Genomic DNA, 23,524 nt, shown 5'->3' on the forward strand with positions numbered 1-23,524 from the left:
CACCTCTTCAATGTCGCCTTCGGCACCTAACCACTACACCTCTATTCAGGAAATCTTGACTGCCCCAACTTGACATTTCGTTCTTTAGATTGTAAGCTCCTTCGAGCAGGGACTGTCATCCTTTGTTAAACTGTACAACACTGCGTAACTCTAGTAGAACTCTAGAAATGTTAAGTAGTAGTAGTATCTAACGCAGGCTCATCCAAGAGCTTCTCCGCCCAACAGAAACCAGCTCTGGCTACCAAGCCCCTACACACAGAGGCTTGCAAGGCCAAAGCCGACAAATCAAAGCTGCGCTTCAGAAAGGACTCTTGCTTCCTATCCTGAGGATCCCGTAAGGCTGTACCGCCATCCACTGGAATGGCCGTAGCCTTAGTAACCTCCGTAACCACCGCATCCACAGTAGGTGGTTTCAGCAGGGCCAAATCTTCCGGAGGGAAGGGATACAGCCGCGCCATAGCCCTAGACACCTTACAAGCAGCCTCTGGCACAGACCATTCCTGAAAAACCATGTCCCTAATGTCTGACTTCATGGGAAAGGAATCTCCGAATCCCCTTAACCAAGGGATCTACCTGGGTCCCTCTGCAGAGGGAGTGGCCGCCGGACCAAACTTCAAAGTAGAGATCACCTGATCAATGAGCTCTAACAACTCCTCCTTATGAAAAATGCAAACCACTGAAGAATCTTCCCCAGGCCTTAGCCCATCCTGATGCTCACACACATCTAAGAGATCCTCATCTGGGTCACTTCAAACGTCCGACCCAAGCACAGAAAGTATCTCCATAGGCTCCGAAATATCCACCCGTGGGTGCTTAACTCCCACTGAGTTAGCAGCCTCCGGAGAACAAACAGCCTGAGAGGGGCCAGCTCTCCTGGCATTATACAGACACCAAACAAACTCAGGGGGGAAGCCAGACCCCCCCCCCCCCCGACGCTGCTGAAGCCCCAATAACACTTCCCGCAGTCTTCGCAACGGACCCCCCCTCGCTCCCGAGGCAGCAGGTCCATCGCGTGATCTGCGGCTAAACTAGGCACACTTCCCGCCACAAACGGCTCCGTCGAGGCCGACCCGGGACGCGCAGCCAAAATGGCCGCGTTTCCTGCCAAAACTGGCCCGGCATGTGTAGTCAAATCGCCGCCCAACACCTCCGCCAACTCAGGGGAAAGCACGGGGGGCAAGAGCACTGACAACGTAGGCTCCACACAAAATTTACATTGGCCACCTTTCACTTCAACGCCGCGCTTCGCGCAAAACCAACACCTCGCAGGCTTAGACATAATGGCCACGAACACAATAAAAACAAACAGTTGCTTTGTGCTCTGACAGACTAATAGGCAAAACCACCTAAGGCAAGAATGCCCTTGACATTTTATCGCTGGATTGCCGCAAGAACGGCCAAAATAGCCGCCTTTTAAAAACGTTTATTTTTTTTTTAAACCTTGTTGCTGATGCCTAAACGCCTCAAGGGTACAGAACGAGTTCTGTAGCTGAGGTCAAGCAGTCCTCCAGAGGAAGAGCACAAGGGGAGGGACCCGGCCACCCGGGTGTGACACCTCACAGAGAATAAGAAGCCCCTTAGGACTTACACCCTGTAACAGAGATCCAAGTGTGGGTCCTCTAACATTTACAACCCAAGCTAGAAACCCCAAATGGGCCTACCAGACTGAGTACAGTGCACAGGCTGCACATATCTACCCTCTGCTGAGACTGAGAAAATACTGGTTAGTAGAAGGTCTGCACAGGCTACTTGTATAAGAAGTTTTAGTGTTCTCAGTCTCCTTCTGCTGGTAGGAGTGCATAACCCAAGCGTCTTGAACAGTCTGGAGGATTGATTGCTGAGGAACTTAAAATATTCTGCCACTGTGAAAATTCATAGGACACTCCCATAGCCCGCTCCCACTTCATTAGATAGAACATAACCGTTCTTGTATACGAGAGAAGGTCTCTATAGAGCCTAGAAATCCCCCCCCCCCTCCCTTTCAAAAGGCGTCTCATTTAAACTCAAATCCCCTTTGCCCTTTCTAAAGATAAAATCTTGCACTTGGTGATATTGGAAAGATTGAGAGAAGGGGACCCCATATGCCTCATGTATATGCTGTTTTCTCCAGTTTTCAAAAAAATGATAACAGATAACATCAGCTGTTTTGAATGATATGAGCTGGAATTAGTTTCCATTTGTATTAGGTTACTCTTTTTGACTCTAGCAGCAACTGCATCCACTTGAAGTTTAAGGAAATATGTCCTGACGTCCCCAGGTACTTTTTAGAAAGTAAGCAAATGTTTAGATAGTTTTATAATTGATCCATATTTCAGTTACCTGTTATTGTTTGCTGATTGCACTTTTTCTGTTCATTGTTCAATATTTTTAAGACATTAAACAATTTTCAGTTTATTGCCTCTGCCTGTCTGGACTGATAAAGAATCCTGGTGGTTTGTGTGTTGGGTCTGAGAGCTTTCTGGGAACTATGGGACCATTGGAAGTGTGGCCCCAGTAACCCAGAAATCACTCAGGATAATTTGAGAGCAGGAGACTTGCCCAGAGGCAGTTGTGACCCTAGTATTTCATGGACGTTGCTAGTGTAGAGCACAAGCGGCAGGTGCAGGCGGAACTGAGCTGTGGTGGGGATAGACCCTCCAAGTAGACGTCGGGTAGCCCCAAGGTGAGTGGCTAGGCGTTTTGTGAAAGGCTGATTTTGACATTTCAGCAATAATGGCCATTTGCTAATTTTCCTATTACTGCATGGCCATTAGCACGTGAGCGCTTACCCACAACTATTTTGTAGGCGGCAAGGGCTCATGTACTATACAGTTAGTGTGCAGCAATGCCCATGTGCTAACCAATTAGCATAACCATGCCCACAAACATCCCCAGCACTAAAAAATAATTTTTTTTAGCATGTGTGTAGCGCATGCATATGCAAAAACTACCACGGGACACCTGAGCGTACCCTGCAGTATACATTTTTTTTTTTTAATTAAATTTTACTTTATCATTTATGCGTATACATAAAATCAGAAATACGGAAAAGAAAAAAAAATATTCAATATTACATCACTCAAGGAAATTAAAAAAAAAAGAAAAATTTTTTTTTCTTTTTTTCCTAAATTATTAGACCACAACACTGGATCCAAGATCAAAGAAATATTATTAAAAAATTATTTAAACTAATAAACAAAGGCAGAAGAATTCTTTATGAGCGCAGCCGATCACAGCTTATAATTCAAGGCATGAATCTCTATTCTTTACCTATAATAAATTCCTGAAGCTTCTCAGGCTCAAAGAAAATATAATTCTGAGAATTAAATCGTACTACACATCTACAGGGATATTTAAGGAGGAAGGAGCCTCCAATACTAATCAGCCTAGGCTTCAAAGTTAAAAAAACCTTCCTCCTTTTTTGAGTATCCCTGGACAAGTCAGGAAATATTTGAATTTTTGCACCTAACAATTCTTCATTTATATTACGAAAGTACAACTTAAAAACATTGTTACGGTCTAGCTCAAATGCGAAGGACACCAAAGCGAATGCTACATACCTGTAGAAGGTATTCTCCGAGGACAGCAGGCTGATTGTTCTCACTGATGGGTGACGTCCACGGCAGCCCCCTCCAATCGGAATCTTCACTAGCAAAGGCCTTTGCTAGCCCTCGCGCGCCCATGCGCACCGCGCAACTGTCTTCCCGCCCGAACCGGCTCGTGTTTGTCAGTCCCGTATATAGCAAGACAAAGACAAGGGAAGACACAACTCCAAAGGGGAGGCGGGCGGGTTTGTGAGAACAATCAGCCTGCTGTCCTCGGAGAATACTTTCTATAGGTATGTAGCATTCGCTTTCTCCGAGAACAAGCAGGCTGCTTGTTCTCACTGATGGGGTATCCCTAGCCCCCAGGCTCACTCAAAACAACAAACAAGGTCAATTGGGCCTCGCAACGGCGAGGACATAACTGAGATTGACCTAACAACTTATCCAACTAACAGAGTGTAGCCTGCAACAGAATAAACATGGGCCTAGGGGGGTGGAGTTGGATTCTAAACCCCAAACAGATTCTGAAGCACTGACTGCCCGAACCGACTGTCGCGTCGGGTATCCTGCTGCAGGCAGTAATGAGATGTGAATGTGTGGACAGATGACCACGTCGCAGCTTTGCAGATCTCTTCAATAGTGGCTGACTTCAAGTGGGCCACTGACGCAGCCATGGCTCTGACATTGTGAGCCGTGACATGACCCTCAAGAGCCAGCCCAGCCTGGGCGTAAGTGAAGGAAATGCAATCTGCTAGCCAATTGGATATGGTGCGTTTCCCCACAGCCACTCCCCTCCTGTTGGGATCAAAAGAAAAACAATTGGGCGTACTGTCTGTTGGGCTGTGTCCGCTCCAGATAGAAGGCCAATGCTCTTTTGCAGTCCAATGTGTGCAGCTGACGTTCAGCAGGGCAGGAATGAGGACGGGGAAAAATGTTGGCAAGACAATTGACTGGTTCAGATGGAACTCCGACACAACCTTAGGCAAGAACTTAGGGTGAGTGCGGAGGACTACTCTATTATGATGAAATTTGGTGTAAGGGGCCTGGGCTACCAGGGCCTGAAGCTCACTGACTCTACGAGCTGAAGTAACTGCCACCAAGAAAATGACCTTCCAGGTCAAGTACTTCAGATGGCAGGAATTCAGTGGCTCAAAAGGAGGTTTCATCAGCTGGGTGAGAACGACATTGAGATCCCATGACACTGTAGGAGGTTTGACGGGGGGCTTTGACAAAAGCAAACCTCTCATGAAGCGAACAACTAAAGGCTGTCCTGAGATCGGCTTACCTTCCACACGGTAATGGTATGCACTGATTGCGCTAAGGTGAACCCTTACAGAGTTGGTCTTGAGACCAGACTCAGACAAGTGCAGAAGGTAGTCAAGCAGGGTCTGTGTAGGACAAGAGCGAGGATCTAAGGCCTTGCTGTCACACCAGACGGCAAACCTCCTCCATAAAAAGAAGTAACTCCTCTTAGTGGAATCTTTCCTGGAAGCAAGCAAGACACGGGAGACACCCTCTGACAGACCCAAAGAGGCAAAGTCTACGCTCTCAACATCCAGGCCGTGAGAGCCAGAGACTGGAGGTTGGGATGCAGAAGCGCCCCTTCGTCCTGTGTGATGAGGGTCAGAAAACACTCCAATCTCCAGGGTTTTTCGGAGGACAACTCCAGAAGAAGAGGGAACCAGATCTGACGCAGCCAAAAGGGAGCAATCAGAATCATGGTGCCCCGGTCTTGCTTGAGTTTCAACAAAGTCTTCCCCACCAGAGGTATGGGAGGATAAGCATATAGCAGACCTTCCCCCCAGTCCAGGAGGAAGGCATCCGATGTCAGTCGACCGTGGGCCTGAAGTCTGGAACAGAACTGAGGGACCTTGTGGTTGGCTCGAGATGCGAAGAGATCTACCAAGGGGGTGCCCCACACTTGGAAGATCTGGCGCACTACTCTGGAGGTGAGCGACCACTCGTGAGGTTGCATAATCCTGCTCAACCTGTCGGCCAGACTGTTTACGCCTGCCAGATATGTGGCTTGGAGAAACATGCCGTAAAGGCGAACCCAGAGCCACATGCTGACGGCTTCCTGACACAGGGGGCGAGATCCGGTGCCCCCCTGCTTGTTGATGTAATACATGGCAACCTGGTTGTCTGCCTGAATTTGGATAATTTGATGGGACAGCCGATCTCTGAAAGCCTTCAGAGCGTTCCAGATCGCTCGTAACTCCAGGAGATTGATCTGCAGATCACGTTCCTGGAGGGACCAGCTTCCTTGGGTGTGAAGTCCATCGACATGAGCTCCCCACCCCAGGAGAGACGCATCCGTAGTCAGCACTTTTTGTGGCTGAGGAATTTGGAAGGGGCGTCCCAGAGTCAAATTGGCCCAAATCGTCCACCAGTACAGGGATTTAAGAAAACTCGTGGACAGGTGGATCACGTCCTCTAGATCCCCAGCAGCCTGAAACCACTGGGAAGCTAGGGTCCATTGAGCAGATCGCATGTGAAGACGAGCCATGGGAGTCACATGGACTGTGGAGGCCATGTGGCCAAGCCAAACAATCTCAACATCTGCCGAGCTGTGATCTGCTGGGACGCTCATACCCGGGAGACGAGGGACAGCAGATTGCTGGCCCTCGTCTCCGGGAGATAGGCACGAGCCGTCCGAGAATCCAGCAGAGCTCCTATGAATTTGAGTCTCTGTACTGGGAGAAGGTGGGACTTTGGGTAATTTATCACAAACCCTAGTAGCTCCAGGAGTCGAATAGTCATCTGCATGGACTGTAGAGCTCCTGTCTCGGATGTGTTCTTCACCAGCCAATCGTCGAGATAAGGGAACACGTGCACTCCGAGCCTGCGAAGCGCTGCTGCTACCACAGCTAGGCACTTCGTGAACACTCTGGGCGCAGAGGCGAGCCCAAAGGATAGCACACAGTACTGGAAGTGACGTGATCCCAGACAAAATCGAAGATACTGTCTGTGAGCTGGCAGTATCGGGATGTGTGTATAAGCATCCTTTAAGTCCAGAGAGCATAGCCAATCGTTTTGCTGAATCATGGGAAGAAGGGTGCCCAGGGAAAGCATCCTGAACTTTTCCTTGACCAGATATTTGTTCAGGGCCCTTAGGTCTAGGATGGGACGCATCCCCCGTTTTCTTTTCCACAAGGAAGTACCTGGAATAGAATCCCAGCCCTTCTTGCCCGGGTGGTACAGGCTCAACCGCATTGGCGCTGAGAAGGGCGGATAGTTCCTCTGCAAGTACCTGCTTGTGCTGGAAGCTGAAGGACTGAGCTCCCGGCGGGCAATTTGGAGGCTTTGAGGCCAAATTGAGGGTGTATCCTTGCCGGACTATTTGGAGGACCCACTGGTCGAAGTTATGAGAGGCCACCTTTGGTGAAAAACTTTCAACCTCCCCCCGACCGGCAGATCGCCCGACACAGACACTTTGACATCGGCTATGCTCTTCTGGAGCCAGTCAAAAGCTCGCCCCCTGCTTTTGCTGAGGAGCTGTGGGGCCTTGCTGAGGCGCATGCTGCTGACGAGAGCGAGCGCGCTGGGGCTTAGCCTGGGCCGCAGGCTGTCGAGAAGGAGGATTGTACCTACGCTTACCAGAAGAGTAGGGAACAGTCTTCCTTCCCCCATAAAAACGTCTACCTGAAGAGGTAGATGCTAAAGGCTGCCGGCGGGAGAATTTGTCGAAAGTTTTATCCCGCTGGTGGAGCTGCTCTACCACCTGTTCGACTTTTTCTCCAAAAATGTTGTCCGCTCGGCAAGGGGAGTCCGCAATCCACTGCGGGATTCTATTCTCCAGGTCGGAGGCACGCAGCCATGAGAGTCTGCGCATCACCACACCTTGAGCAGCGGCCCTGGACGCAACATCAAAGGTATCATATACCCCTCTGGCCAGGAATTTTCTGCACGCCTTCAGCTGCCTGACCACCTCCTGAAACGGCTTGGCTTGCTCAGAAGGGAGCTTGTCCACCAAGCCCGCCAACTGCCGCACATTGTTCCGCATGTGGATGCTCGTGTAGAGCTGGTAGGACTGAATCTTGTGGTAGGAAGTGAAATAATTATGTGAATATGTGTGTATATCGCATTGTGGGTTGGTTTGTGTAAGATATGTGGGGGAAGAGAAATCAGGGTGTCATGAATTAACATATTCCTCCTTTAGGTTTAAACAAACGTTGAACTGTATGTTTTATTATCCATGTAGGTAATATGGAATGTACCATAATTTATGGGCGGAGGTTTGAGCTCAAGTCTAGCAATATTTAATGTGAGTAGTTCATGACTTATATATATGCATTATAGACATACGCATATATTGGTGAGTAAGATCTACTTGGGCGCAGCTGTATGTACATACACAAATATTAGGAGGTGGAACATCATATGTGCAATGATGGTTCCATTGTGACACCACCACATATTCCTCTTGGGGATATAATGGGTGTAAACGGTATGGTCTGAGCACATTTAAAACAATTTAAAACACTTTAGCATTTTTTTAAGTGCATACATATATATATATATAAAAAGATAAATTATTCTGAACCCAAGTTTACTATAGTGAGGACTGAATCTTGGCCACGAGCATAGAAGAATAGTAGGCCTTCCTCCCAAAGGAGTCTAAGGTTCTAGAGTCCTTGCCCGGGGGCACCGAAGCATGCTCCCTAGAACTCTTAGCCTTCTTTAGGGCCAGATCCACCACACCAGAGTCGTGAGGCAACTGAGTGAGCATCAGCTCTGGGTCCCCATGGATCCGGTACTGGGACTCGATCTTCTTGGGAATGTGGGGATTTTTTTTTTTTTTAAATTTTCTTTATTAAGTTTTTAACAGACATAACTTCTCATTTATGAATAATACACAATTTAGAAATCATATAACCAAATTATACATCCTTATTTCTAATTTTAAACATTCTACCGACCACAAGTTAACAGAAATTGATCCAAGATGAAAGATTTTCAAATAATCTAAAAGAAATAAATCAGAAAAAATTACATAAACGAAGCCCTAGTCTTAGGTTATTCTACCAAATCCGGTTAATCAGTGTTCATATGGGATTATACCTTAACATTTATTTCCTCCCTACTTATTATAAACTCCTCCAACTGTTTAGGTTCAAAAAATGGATATTGTTTAGATTGAAATACAATTCTGCAAACACAAGGAAATTTCAACAGGAAACTAACTCCTGTTGCCAAAGTTCTTGTGCGCAAAGCCAAAAAGGCCTTGCGCCGCTTTTGGGTATCTCTTGATAAATCAGGATAGATCCTTATTTTAGAACCCAGAAAGTTTGAATCCAAATGTCTTAGTGAAAGTCTCAGAACTGCATCCCTGTCTATCTTCAGAGCAAAAGTAACCAACAAAGTAGCTCTCCTTGTAACGACCTCCAGAGATGATTCCAAAAAAGTAGTTAAATTCATCTCTCCACCCTCTTGAGGAAATTTTCCTACTCCCCTTGGGTCGGTTTGTAAATAAAACGCACGAGTAATGGGTGGAAGTGATGTGTCAGACATACCCAAAATTTCTACAAAATATTTTTTAACCATTTGTACTGGAGAGACTAAAGGAGAGCTAGGGAAATTTATTAACCTTAAATTAAGTCTTCTAGACTGGTTCTCCAGATATTCCTGACTTCGGGAAGTGAAATTCTTTTCTTTAAGCAGAGTTTGACCCACAAGTTCCATCTTTGAGGTTCTTTCAGTAAGTTTTTTTCACTTCCTCAGCTTGAGAGCCAGTCTTTTTAATTTGAGTTAATGCAGTTTCTGACAAAATTTTCATAGTCTCCGCATTTTTAACCACCATAGTTTGTAGGGAAGAATATGCTGTAAAGGTTAAATCCCATAGTGACTCTAATGTCACTACGGCTGGCTTTTCCATTTTCCCAACAGTTAATTTAGGAAGTGGTGCACTTACAGCAAGCTCCGGGATACTCACTGTCTGTGAAGACAGCCCAGAAGATGAAATCGGTACTGGGGCTTCCATGCTGACAGCATTCTGATTTCCACCGGCTTCCACCAGGCTCCCTCCCTGTGCACCAGACTCTCCATTCCGGGTTGGGGCATCAGGGCTCTGTAGGAAACGCTCACTTCCTGGTTGCAGGGGCGCCGCACGTTCAACGGGGCTCAGGGAAGCCCCGTCTACACTGACAGCCAGCATTGAAACGCCGGCTTCTTCGGAGGGGGTAGAAATTTTCCCAGGACCCAGCGCTACAGCAAATTCTTCCAATTTCGCCTGCCGAAACGGTCTGACCCGCCAGGGAGAGAGGAAGTCTCCCTGACTTTGCCTCTTCTTTTCCCCATTCTGAGAATCAGGTAAGGGACCGCTGAACACCACTTGCTCAGAAAGAATTCGTGCGCGTCTGGCAGGGCGACTCAGACCGTCGCCATCTTGGATCTCATCTGCCGGGAATGTGGGGATTAGTTAGAGGCTTGGTCCAGTTCGCCAGCAATGTCTTTTTTAGGACATGATGCATGGGTACTGTGGATGCTTCCTTAGGTGGAGAAGGATAGTCCAAGAGCTCAAACATCTCAGCCCTGGGCTCATCCTCCACGACCACCGGGAAGGGGATGGCCGTAGACATCTCCCGGACAAAGGTCGCGAAAGACAGACTCTCGGGAGGAGAAAGCTGCCTTTCAGGGGAGGGAGTGGGATCAGAAGGAAGGCCATCAGACTCCTCCTCGTCAGAGAAATATCTGATGTCCTCCTCCTCCTCCCATGAGGACTCACCATCGGTATCAGACACAAGTTCATGAACCTGTGTCTGAAGCCGTGCCCGACTCGACTCCATGGAAACACGTCCACGGTGGAAGCGCCGAGAGGTAGACTCCCTCGCCAGCACCAGCGAAGCTCCCTCCGCCGACGGGGAGTCTTCCTGGGAGGCGGCCGCAGCCGGTACCGATGTCGGAGACCTCACCCCGGGCAAGGGGCCAGCCGGCGCCTCACTCGACGGTACCGGTGGCACAAGCACCCCCGGTACTGGAGGGGAAGGGCGCAACAGCTCTCCCAGAATCTCTGGGAGAACGGCCCGGAGACTCTCGTGCAGAGCGGCTGTGAAGAAAGACATGGAAGCCGATGCAGGCGTCGAGGTCAGAGGCTGTTCCGGGCGTGGAGGCGGTTCAGGGCTGTCCAAGGTGGAGCGCATCGACACCTCCTGAACAGAGGGTGAGCGATCCTCCCAGTGCCGATGCCTACTGGGTGCTGACTCCCTCGGCGACCCAGAGCTCTCGGTACCGACGCGGGAAGGAGACCGGTGTCGATGCTTCTTTGATTTCTTCAAACGAAGCATGTCACCGGAGCTTCCCGGTACCGTCGAGGAGGACGTAGAATCCAGCCGTCTCTTCCTCGGGGCCGAGGCCGAAGAAGGTCGGTCTCGGGGGGGCTGTACCGCAGGAGCCCTCAGGGCAGGAGAAGACCCACCCGAAGGCTCACCGCCACCAGCAGGGGAATGGACAGCCCTCACCTGCACTTCAGTCGAAGCACCACCGTCCGACGACATCAGCAACAGCGGAGGTCCCGGTACCACCGACTTCCGATGTCTCGGTACCGACGATGCAGAGGGTCGAAACCTCGATGTCGTCGATGCACTCGATGCCTCCGGTGCTGTTGTCGACGAAGAGCCCGAGAACAACACGTTCCACTGGGCCAACCTCGCTACCCGAGTCCTCTTTTGTAAAAGAGCACAAAGACTACAGGCCTGCGGGCGGTGCCCAGCCCCCAGAAACTGAAGACACGAAGCGTGCCTATCAGTGAGCGAGATTACCCGGGCGCACTGGGTGCACTTCTTGAAGCCGCTGGGAGACTTCGATGACATGGGCGGAAAAATCATGCCGGCGAAATCAAAATTCGCGATGGTGACGAAGGGCACCAAAAATAAGGGAGAGAAAAACCCGAGGCGCACGAGAGCTAGCAAAGGCCTTTGCTAGTGAAGTTTCCGATTGGAGGGGCTGCCGTGGACGTCACTCATCAGTGAGAACAAGCAGCCTGCTTGTCCTCGGAGCTTAGTAAAGGGATCCCTGAATATCGTAACTCTGGAACAGAAGCTAACAGCACCATCTGCACAAGAATGAATCTCTCACCTGCCAGTATCCGATTCTCTTTCATTGGCACAAAGGGTTCCTGGTGAGTAACTGTGTTTGGACGAGCCTTGAAACAGGCTGCTTCTTTCTGCTGTTTCAACTCTTCTTTGATCTACGAGGGAAACATTTTGTTAAACCTGAAATGAACTCTCAAACTAGTACAGGACATTTATGCAGCAAGCTTTGGGGAAGAGTCAGATCATGCATTAAAAAAAAAAAAAAAAATTCCAATTCCAATACAGAATCAGCTCCAATAAACAAGTCTAACAGCTATTTTCAAGCTGACAAAATTTAAGGCTGCAAACTGGATCTAGATTCACAAGACAGGATTGATCCAGTCCTGGGTTTACCCCAGTGCATGCAGGGACTTGCTTTTCTAAGGGAATGCAAAGGGGAAATCAGAACCACAAGTCCCTGCATGCAATGAGGTAAACCCAGAACTGGATCAACTCTATCCTGCAAATCTGGATCCAGTTGGCAACTTTACACAAATTACTATTTTCCTCATTGCTATAATACTGCAGCTTAGCCTCAACTCTTCCCCTCTCTGACCATCATCTGATAACTTTCACACTTAAACACCCTCCTCCCCAGTCCCGTGCAATCTTAACCAATACATTTAGGAATCTTCAGGCTATTATTGACCCCTCTACTCTGTCCTCCAGTGTTTCAAATCTCTTCTCTACCACTATGTTATCCAAGTCTGTCAATGAGGCTGTCTCTTCCTATAATACTATTCTCACCTCTGCTCTGGATACTATCGCTCCTCCCATGCCCCGTTCTGTAAAACGTGCCAAACCCCAGCCTTGGCTGACCTCTTGTATCCACTACCTACGTTCCTGTGCCCGCTCTGCCGAACACCTTTGGCTGAAATCCCGTGCCCATGCTGACTTCATACATTTCAAATTCTTGCTGACCTCCTTCCAGTCTGTTCTTTCACTTGCCAAACAGGACTATTACATCCAGTTGACAAATTCTCTTGGCTCAAACCCCCGACGTCTCTTTGCCACACTGAACTCTCTCCTCAAAGTGCCTTCACCTCCAACCCCCCCTTCACTTTCCCCCCAGACCATGGCTGAGTTCTTTCATGATAAGGGTCACAAGATTAAATTTGAATTCTCAACCAGGTCACCTCCAACTCTCCTTCCCTTAGTCCATTCTCTCAACCCTCCAACCCCTGCCTCCTTTTCTGAAATCACTGAAGAGGAAACTACACATCTTCTTTCCTCCTCGAAACTACTTGTTCCTCTGATCTTATCCCCACCCATCTACTTAACACTCTCTCTCCTACTGTCATCCCTTTTTTCTGTCATATCCTCAATCTTTCACTGTCCACTGTGACTGTTCCTGATGCCTTCAAACATGCCATAGTCACACCACTCCTTAAAAAACCTTCATTGGACCCTACCTGTCCTTCCAACTATTGCCCCATCTCCCTCCTCTCTTTCCTATCCAAGATACTTGAAGGTGCTGTTCACCGCCGTTGCCTTGACTTTCTTTCATCTCAAGCTATTCTTGATCCACTTCAATCTGGCTTTCGCCCCCTTCATTCAACTGAAACAGCGCTTGCTAAAGTCTCCAATGATCTGTTCCTGGCCAGATCCAAAGGTCTCTATTCTATTCTATCCTCATCCTTCTCGATCTATCTGCTGCTTTTGACACTGTTGATCACAGCCTACTCCTTGATACGCTGCCCTCACTTGGATTTCAGGGCTCTGCTCTTTCCTGGTTTTCTTCTTATCTCTCCCAGCGTACCTTTAGTGTATACTCTAGTGGAGCCTCCTGTACTTCTATCCCACTGTCAGTTGGTGTACCTCAGGGATCTGTCCTGGGACCTCTTCATTTCTCCATCTATACTTCTTCCCTTGGTACTCTGATCTCATCCCATGGTTTTCAGTATCATCTTTATGCTGATGACTCCCAGATCTACCTCTCCACTCCAGAAATCTCAGCCAAACTCCAGGCCAAAGTATCAGCCTGCCTGTCTGACATTACTGCCTGGATGTCTCAGCGCCATCTGAAACTAAACATGACCAAGACTGAGCTTCTTATCAAAGCTGCCACCTGCACCTTCAAAGAAGACAAGGCCAGACCCCTGTCCATACCATCCTGCAAAAACTCCAAGACATCTGTCACCGACGCTCGAAAAGGAAGAACTTGTCTACCTGCACACCATGCTCAATACTCTCCAGACCCGGACATACGCCAACGAAGTGGACTGCCTACGCGAACTCAACATCGTATCGATAACTCTGGACGAAAAACCTTTCTTCCTTAACCTGTGCCTCTCAAGAGCCAGGCCGTAAGCGAGAACCGATCCGGATCCGGCATAACTATCGGCCCCTGACACAACACCACTGACTCTGACAACGGCAGAGGGTCCGCTACTGCCAACCGAACCAGATCTCCATACCACGGCCGACGCGGCCAATTCGGGGCTAACAAAATCACTTGACCGGGGTGCTGAGCAATGCGCTGAACCACTCGACCGACCAACGGCCATGGAGGAAACACATACAGCAACTCCTGCGGCCAAGGCATCAGGAGCGCGTCTATGCCTTCCGCTCGAGGATCCCTCCGTCGACTGAAAAACCTCTGAACCTGAGTATTGCGGGCCGTTGCCATGAGATCCATCACGGGAAGTCCCCAGACCGACACAATGCGATTGAACACCGCCCGATGAATCGCCCATTCTCCTGGGTCTAGAGAATGCCTGCTTAGGTAATCTGCCTCCACGTTGTCTACTCCAGCCACATGTGCCGCGGAGAGCGCTAGAAGATGAACCTCCACCCATTGACACAACAGCGCCGCCTCCTCCGCGACCGCCTGACTCTTTGTGCCCCCCTGACGGTTGACATAAGCCACGGCGGTGGCGTTGTCGCAGAACACCCGGACTGCTTTCCGCAACAGCACACTCTGAAACGCCAGAAGCGCCAGCCGAATGGCCCGAGTTTCCAAACGATTGATGGACCACTGAGCTTCTACCTGAGACCAGCGACCTTGAGCTACCTGACCAAGACAATGAGCTCCCCAGCCCTGAAGACTGGCGTCTGTGACGAGGACCACCCACTGTGGAGCCTCCAACGGCATTCCCTTGTCCAGATTTCCTGGGTCTAGCCACCACCGGAGACTGAGGCGTGGGCTTACCGGCAGCTGAAGGCGCACGTCCAACCCCTGCGACAGAGGTGACCACCGACTGAGAAGAGCTGACTGCAACTGCCGCATGTGCGCCCGGGCCCACGGAACTACCTCTATGGTGGCCGCCATCAACCCCAGGACTTGCAGATACTCCCAGGCCGTCGGAGCCGCCTCCGACAGGAATAGACGAATCTGACCCTGCAACTTGCGAATCCGAGGGCCTGGCAGGAAGACTCGACCGTTCCTGGTATCGAAAAGAACCCCCAGATACTCCAGCGACTGCAACGGCACCAGGTGACTCTTGCCGAAGTTCACTACCCAGCCCAGAGACTGAAGAAACTGCACCACCCGAGCAGTAGACACCTCGCTCTCCGACTGGGACTTGGCCCGAATCAACCAATCGTCCAGGTACGGGTGCACCAGAACCCTGCTTCCGCAAGGCCGCCGCCACTACAACCATGATCTTGGAAAAAGTTCGAGGAGCCGTTGCTAATCCGAAAGGCAGAGCACAAAACTGAAAATGCTTCCCTAAAACCGCAAAGCGCAGAAATCGCTGATGAGCGGCCCGAATGGGGATGTGCAGATAAGCCTCCGTCAAATCCAAAGACGTGAGAAACTCCCCTTCCTGCACCGCGACAATGACCGACCTCAATGTCTCCATGCGAAAAGAGGGGACTCTGAGAGCTGCATTGACCGCCTTCAGATCTAGGATAGGCCGAAAGGCATCCTCCTTCTTCGGGACCACAAAATAGATTGAATAGCAGCCCAAGCAGCGCTGAGCGGGGGGAACAGGGACCACCGCCCCCAGACTGATCAAGCGAGCCAGAGTGTCCCGCACCGCTGCCCGCTTGAGCCTCGAATGACAAGGAGACTCCAGAAACCTTTCGGGAGGCGAGCCGTCGAACTCCAGAGCGTATCCGTCTCGCACCACCTCGAGAACCCATTGATCCGAAGTGATTTGGGCCCAGTCCTGGTAAAACAGACTCAGCCGAGCCCCTACCCGAACCAGAGCCTGGGTCCGCACACCTTCATTGCGAATTACGCCCCGACACCTGTCCTCCTGCGGGAAAATCACGCCCTCCGCGCCGATTGCCCCGAAAGGACTTAGTGCGCTGAAAGGACCGACCTCTAAAGGCCCCACTAGTCCTCCCGGGCCTATACCGGCGAGCCTCCTTAAACCGACCTCGGGAAGAAGTACCCCTGGAAGCCGCCTTAGGACGAAAATCCGGAAGACGAGGGGCCTTGGCATCGCTGAGCCCGCGCACCAACTTATCCAAATCCTCACCAAAAAGCATGGACCCCTTAAAAGGAAACGAACAAAGCTTGGCTTTGGAAGCCGCGTCTGCGACCCAACCTCGCAACCACAGTGCCCTACGCGCCCCCACCAGCATAGTCATATTCTTGGCCGAGGCCCGGAGCAAATCATAAAGCGCATCCGACAAAAAGGACGATCCCATTTCCAATTTGGCTAATTCCTGCACCCCGGAGGTCCCAACCTCCACCGAATCATCAAGCAGCTTCTCGGCCCATCGGAAACACGCCCGCGCAACCAGCCCTCCACAAACCGAGGCCTGCAGGGCCAGGGCCGACAAATCGAAACTCCGCTTGAGGAAGGACTCAAGCCTCCTATCCTGGGGATCCCGGAGAGCAGTCCCCCCGTCCACCGGAATAGCCGTGGCTTTTGTAACTGCTGTCACCACCGCATCTACTGTGGGTGCCTTAAAGGAGTCTCTATCTTCCTGTGGGAGCGGGTACAGTCTAGACATTGCTTTAGACACTTTACAGGGAGAATCCGGCAAATGCCACTCTTGAAACACCATATCCCGGAGGTCCTTATTCATGGGAAAAGACCTAGCCTGCCGCTGAATCCCCTTAACCAAGGGGTCCACCTGTCTAGCCTCCCCCAAAGCCGCCTCTGGCTGCTCAAACTTAAGGGTGGAAGAGACCTGCTCAATGAGCTCCGCAAGCTCCTCCCTGTGAAAAATCCGCACTACAGAGGGATCCTCCCCAGGAACCACCAACTCCGGATCCTGAGGACCCTCAAATCCCTCAGGGTCCCCTATATCACTAAAAGCACCTTCGGATCCTACAGGAGAGAATCCCTCCTCGTCGTCCCACTCAAAACGAAGCCTCTTAGTCACTGCCGAACTAGGCCCCTCCCCTAAAGGTGGGGGTCCCGCCTTCCAGGCTTGATAGAGGGTCCATACAAAATCCGGAGGAAAACCAACGCCTCCTGTACCCTCAGGCACCACCTTCGGAGCCGATCCGGGAGCAGCAGGGCCAAAAACAGCTGATTCCGCGGGACGCGCGGAATCCAAAATGGCGGACGTTCCCGCCAAAACTAAATTCGCCAAAACCGTCCCTGCCGATGCTCCTGCCGCCCCCGACACCCCCGAACTCGCTGGAACCTCCGCACTCAACACCGGGGGTGCCGCCATCGGCGAGGCCTGCTTCGGTTCGCCGCACAACCGGCACTGACCTCCCGGAGCTTCTACTCCTCGGCGCGAGCACGCGCGACAGCGGAGGAGTTTGCCTGCCATGACCCCGAAGCTCCCAACACGCTGTGCAAAAAGGCGCAAAAAAGAAACTTCTCACTCACCGCTTCCCCAGCACAAGCACTCGCACTGCTCTCACTCGCTACTAACAGGGAACGAACCTGCCGTCCGTTCCTATGAAGAAATAGCTTCAGATAGCTCTTAAAGAGACATCACCCAAATTTTGGCAGCTGAGAAGTGAGGGGCTCTCAAGGCTACAATATTAGAAAAGCAGCCGAGGCACAAAGCTGCCAGAGTCTCCAAAGAGAGCAGCACAGGGGGAGGGACCTGAACACAGGTGTGACACCCCAGGGGGGAAAAACTGGGCCCCACTGGACCCAGGGCCCCGAAGCACTTAGTTTTTTTTTTTTTTTTTAAACCACGTACAGGGAATAGTCAAAACAAATTAAATTTGGCAATAAGAGAATAAATCCCTTAACCGTAAAATCAAGCTACCTCACCAGACTATTGAAGACTGCACAGGCTGTCCATCTACCTCTGCTGAGACTGAGAAAATACTGGCTAGTGGATGTACTGCACAGGTTATATATACAGTATTCAAAAGCTCAGTGTTTCTCAGTCTCCCTCTGCTGGTAGGAGGACATAACCCACGCGTCTTGACCAATCTGGAGGGTCGTGGAGGAAACACAGCCTTACCTGTTCTTTCCAGCGCTGGGTTTTAACAGCTCCTCGCTCATCTATCTGCAGGTGAAAAGGTTCCAACTGTGTTGCCATCTTCACCTTCTTTTCTGGCAGGCTGATATGCTCAAAATCAGGCACAGGAAGGGCTTTGAACTTAGGTACCTGATTGGGGGGGGGGGGACACAAGCCAAGTCATATCAATTTTGTCAATAGATATCCCAAATTTAAAAAGCATCTTTCATTCATGGGCAGACAGATATATTACATTGGATACTCAGAATTTGCTAAAATCTTTATATATGAGAAGCAAACTAAGACTTTACCTCCTAGTACCCTCTACTAAACTCAGTGTATACACTCTCTCTCTTCCAAACCCATATCATCCCCTCCTCAACGCAATATTTCTCTCTCCTTATAGCTTATCAGTTCCCACCTCCTCTATCTGCACAGCTTCTATCATCTTCTGCTTTTGTAGTTGCCTTTCTTTGTCTCTGGTGTCAAAGGAGAATGGGCATAATTCCACATGTCTGTTCTCTGGGGCTCTCGGTTTGAAGGGCACTCCATAGTGTGGCATTGGGTTTGCTTTTATAGCTGGTACTTCTTCTGCCTAACAAGAGGAATCCAAGACATCCATGAAATTAAATTAGCAAGTCAAGACAATTTAACTACAAAAGGCATTGCGCATTGATAAAAATAATGCAGTATAAAATATGTCTGGATAGAAATATAATTCATATTATAAATTACCTCCTTTGCAGGAAACATGCATCAGTTTTCTGTTTACACAGAGTACATTATGTTGAATTAAATCAATGTGATTCTTGAGTATCAGAACAACTGGCTCATGATGGTGAATGTCATCAGCCTCTCTACTTGTGGAGTTCATTATAGTCTAAACGTGGTAGACCCAGGGGGAGCTGAGCCAGGGAGCATTCCAACTAATAATCAACAAAGTGGCCATCGCAGAGGGTTCTGATCCAGAGACAGATGCCCTGGTTCAGAAATGGCTAACAGACCAGTTACTTTGTGCATTTCCTCCTTGGCCTTCTGTTAGGGCAGATTCTTCCGTGGATCAAGGGTCTGGGTATTCTCATCAATCCAGACAGGACCCAAAGGCTGTGGTATGCCAGCCTTGTGAGGATCCTGTTGGCTGGACTCTCAATTTTTTTTTCCCTTCAAAGATCATCTATCCCAAGAGTCTGTTGTGATGCAGGATCCATCTCTGCTTATGGCATGGCCTTTGGGAGGATCCAGTTGTGCAGGTATTCAGCAGCAGAAATTTCCATACTGCTGAAGGCTCATAGGAATCTACTTATCTGGCATAGATCCAAAAGGGTGCAGCTTTGACATATCATGTGTGAAGTTTATTTCTCTGTGGAAAGCAAAGTACTTCCATCTTGGCCTTCCTACAGAAGAGAGCATGACAAGGGTATTGCTCTCAGTTTGTTGAAGGTTCATTTTGCTATTTGGGGGGGGGGGGGGGGGGGGAGGGGGAGAAGGGGATAGATCTGAGGAAGGACAGTGGCTGAAAACCTGAATGTTGTCAATTTCCTTAAGGAGGTGAACCACCTTTCTCTCCTTTTGTTCCTCATGGTACCTTAATTTAGTCTTGAGGTGTTTTTTTTTTTCCATTTGAGTCTCTCATGACAGAAACTTTGAACATATCTGCTTCCAACGACAAAAGGAAATGACAAAATTCATATTTTGAGAAAACATTTTGAAATGTAATAATTAGTTTACGCTGCCAGGTGAACTCACAAAAAGGACCCTCTAGAGCATTTAGTTCAAGCAGGATTACATGCCATGTATAAAGCGAATGCTACATACCTGTAGAAGGTATTCTCCGAGGACAGCAGGCTGATTGTTCTCACTGATTGGTTGACGTCCTCGGCAGCCCCCTCCATCGGAAAGTTTACTAGCAAAGGCCATTGCTAGTCCTCGCGCGCCCATGCGCACCGCGCATGCGCGGCCGTCTTCCCGCCCGAAACCGGCTCGAGCCGGCCAGTCCAGTATGTAGCAAGACAATACACTTCAAGGGAAGACTCAACTCCAAAGGGGAGGCGGGCGGGTTTGTGAGAACAATCAGCCTGCTGTCCTCGGAGAATACCTTCTACAGGTATGTAGCATTCGCTTTCTCCGAGGACAAGCAGGCTGCTTGTTCTCACTGATGGGGTATCCCTAGCCCCAAGGCTCACTCAAAACAACAACCATGGTCAATTGGGCCTCGCAACGGCGAGGACATAACTAAGATTGACCTAAAAAATTTACCAACTAGGAGGAAGTGACGTCATCTTATAGAATGGCAGCCTAGTTCTTGAGCTCCCCGCTCCTCCGACTTACAAAAGCATTTACAGGCGGCCCCAGGGTCTGTACTTGACCGAAAAACGAGTGACGAGATCAGCAAAGCGCCAGCAACAATGAGTAAATCAGCTGCGGTGCGAAATAAAGAAGCGGAGCGGCTAACGGGAGGTGGGCCTAGCCGGGCGTCTAAGCGCCATGAATCCGCGGCGCACGTGTCTCCGTCGGACTCGGATTCAGCGCTATCCCTGGCCGAATCGCGGCAGCCTCCTAATAAAAAAAAAGGCGTTTCAGTTGAGCTTCGCCAGCTCTTGTCAAAAATACAAGAGGATATTAAGGGCTCGAAGGACGAGATACTCGACCGCATGGAAGCGCTAAGCACAGACTTGCGAGAGTTAGGGGGCAGGGTAGAAGATGTTGAAACAAGAATGGATGAGCATGCCGAAACCCTGAATGCCCACGAGATACAGTTTCAAGATTTGGCAAAGAAAAATGCTGAGCTGGAGTACAAAATTGACGACTTAGAAAACAGAAGCAGGAGGAACAACCTAAGGTTTAGAGGGGTGCCCGAAAGCGAGATCGAGGATGTCCCACAGATTGTGAGAACCCTGTGTGCGGCATTATTGGGCCCAGAGGATGGAGCAGTGGAGATTGTGCTGGACAGGGCACACAGAGCACTTGGCAAAAGGCAGGACAATAAAGTGCGGGATATCATCACAAGATTTCATAAATACGAGGTGAAAGAGAAGATCTTTAACTTAGCGCGGAAGGCGCAGGACCTTGAATATGCTGAAGCTAAAATATCAGTATACCAGGATCTTTCACAATTCACGTTGCAACAAAGACGGCTGATGAAGCCGGCCCTGGAAATACTAGCCAAAGAACATATCCCCTATAGATGGGGGTTTCCCTTCTCGCTCTTATACACACTGCAAGGAGTTAAGCATAGAGCTCAATCACTGAAAGAAGTATGGGGGACCCTTCTTGAAGCGGGCCTGGTCTCGTCGAGCGTGCCGCAGGGGACAATGGCGCCAGCCACAAAGGCAAAGCTGCAAGGATGGAAGCGGGTTCCTGATTCTGGTAACCGGCGCAACTCGAAAAGACGTGGTGGAGCAGAGGAGACCTGATCTACCTCAAGGAAGGTTTGATGGAACTGTTAATTCTGGGGACAAGCTTGAGTTGAGACTTTTCGAGTTTTTGGACAGTAATAAGGGAACCTGAATTCTACTGGGGAGTCTTGAATGTTTTAATGTGCGGAGCAAGGCCTTGCCAGAAGCCTGGGCTTTGGGGTATGGCTAGTGGGGCTGTAAGAAGGTTCTGGGGAATGCTTTGGGAATATATGCAAGAGTGACTTGGGGCCGAATGTGGTGAGCTGTGAAGTGTTATGTTATGGATTGGGAAGTTACAGGATGGAAGAAGGTGGGGTCGGGGGAGTGGGGGAGGGATGAGGGCTGGGCTGTCAGGGATTGATGGGTTGCTTTCTTCATTCCCATTCAGGGGAAATGTGTCCTCTGGTTGGTGTTTCAGTGTGGGGGAAGGGAGATAAGGGGTGGGAGGGTGGGATACTGGGGGGGAGATGGGAGGGAAGGTTAGGTCCAGCCTATTGTTTGAAAAAGATGGTTTGCCTCTATGATGGATTCACCGGCAGGAAATGCGGTGGACCTTGATATTAAATACACATGAGTGCTGATTTAAAGATTATGTCTTACAATGTCAGGGGCCTGAATATGCCTCAGAAACGGCAAAAATTTTTTAAGGAGCTGATGCACCTAAAGCCGCAAATAGTTTTATTGCAGGAAACGCACCTTCGCCGTAAGCACGAAAAGCTCCTCTCTCATCCCAGCTATCCACTTATTCTATTTGCATCCTCTGCTGAAGGGTCAAAGAGAGGGGTGGCGGTGATGCTACATGCATCGGTGGCGGCGCAGATAAGGCAGATTAAACGGGATCCTGGGGGACGGTTCTTGTTTGTGCACATAATGCTTGACCAAGTAGACCTAACTCTGGCCTCTGTGTACGCCCCAAACGAACAACAAGGGGCCTTTTTCACTAAGGTGAAAAACATACTTGCCACTTTTGTACAGGGCCCCCTAATCCTGGGTGGAGATTTTAATGCTGTAATGGACCCAGCACTGGATAGGTCGGGAGTCAGCCGCTCTGGGGACAGTAAGGAGTCAATTGCACTAGGAGCAATGGCATACTCTTTGGGTGTGTTGGATGTGTGGAGGGTGAATCATGGGGGGGGAGCGGGATTATACATGCTATTCATCTGTCCACGACTCTTATTCCCGAATTGACTGCATCTTTCTGGACATTGGGCTGGTAGAGAGGGGCCCCATAACAGGGATAGGCAATATGACCTTATCCGATCATGCCCCAGTTTGGGTGACCTTGTCATCTATTCGGGCAGAGGTTAAGGAAAAAAGGTGGACGCTCAACACGACTATGCTCCAAGAGGTAGAGGTGGTGGAGGGTTGCAGGAGAGTTTTGAAGGATTATCTAGAGCTTAACATGGAATCGGGGCCTCCCCTTAGCACGGTATGGGACGCAATGAAAGCAGTCACGAGAGGTTATTTTTTACAATTAGCAAGTAAGAGAGCGAAAATCCGTAGAGCACAAGTGGCGAGTTGTCTGGGAAACATACAGCGCTTAGAAGCACAGCATAAGGTTGGGAGATCACCAGCAGTATTAGAAGAACTGAGGGGTGAGAGACTTAAGTTGGACTCTATTTACTCAGAGCAACTAAGTCTGTTACAATCTAGAATTAAAAGTAGCACTTATGAGTTTACCAATAAAGCAGGGCGCAGACTTGCCACGAAATTACGCAGACAAAAAATAGACCGTACAGTAACCAGGGTGAGGGACAGTAAGGGTAATATACTCACTACATCTGAGAACATACGTAAGAGGTTTGGGGAATACTACCAAGCCTTGTACGCACAAAGGGGAGATCCGTCCCCGGAGGCCATTGATGAGTACTTGGCAGAGAGTGATCTCTCACCTCTGACATTACAACAAAGAACAGAGCTGGAAAAGCCAGTCACGCCTTTGGAGATACAAAAAGCTATTCAGCATTTGCCGTCCAGCAAATCTCCGGGGTTGGATGGCTTCCCTAATGAATTTTATAAGAAATTTGCTTTGGAATTGGCGCCCCTGTTGGCAGACCTGTTTAACCAGATTGGAGGGGGTGAGGTTTTGCCCCCTACCATGCTGGAAGCGTGGATTGCCATCTTACCCAAGCCGGATAAGGATCACACGGAGTGTGGCTCTTATCGCCCAATATCAGTTCTGAATGCGGACGTAAAAATATTAGCT

At 49.6% G+C, this 23,524-nt stretch overlaps 1 protein-coding gene across 2 annotated transcripts in view; it reads right to left on the reverse strand.

Moving 5' to 3' along the window:
* The window catches only part of TPX2 (TPX2 microtubule nucleation factor), a 255,700-nt gene that overhangs the window by 95,970 nt on the left and 136,206 nt on the right, over positions 1 to 23,524 (reverse strand). For both annotated transcript variants that reach the window (XM_030212702.1, XM_030212701.1), the window contains exons 13-15: positions 18,345 to 18,518; positions 17,927 to 18,073; positions 11,598 to 11,709 (exon numbers count right to left, since the gene is read on the reverse strand). In XM_030212702.1, coding sequence (XP_030068562.1) covers positions 11,598 to 11,709; positions 17,927 to 18,073; positions 18,345 to 18,518 — 433 coding nt within the window. The remainder of the gene's footprint in view (positions 1 to 11,597; positions 11,710 to 17,926; positions 18,074 to 18,344; positions 18,519 to 23,524) is intronic.

This window comes from Microcaecilia unicolor, chromosome 8 (genome assembly GCF_901765095.1).
Source record: "Microcaecilia unicolor chromosome 8, aMicUni1.1, whole genome shotgun sequence".
NCBI classification, from domain to species: Eukaryota; Metazoa; Chordata; class Amphibia; order Gymnophiona; family Siphonopidae; genus Microcaecilia; species Microcaecilia unicolor.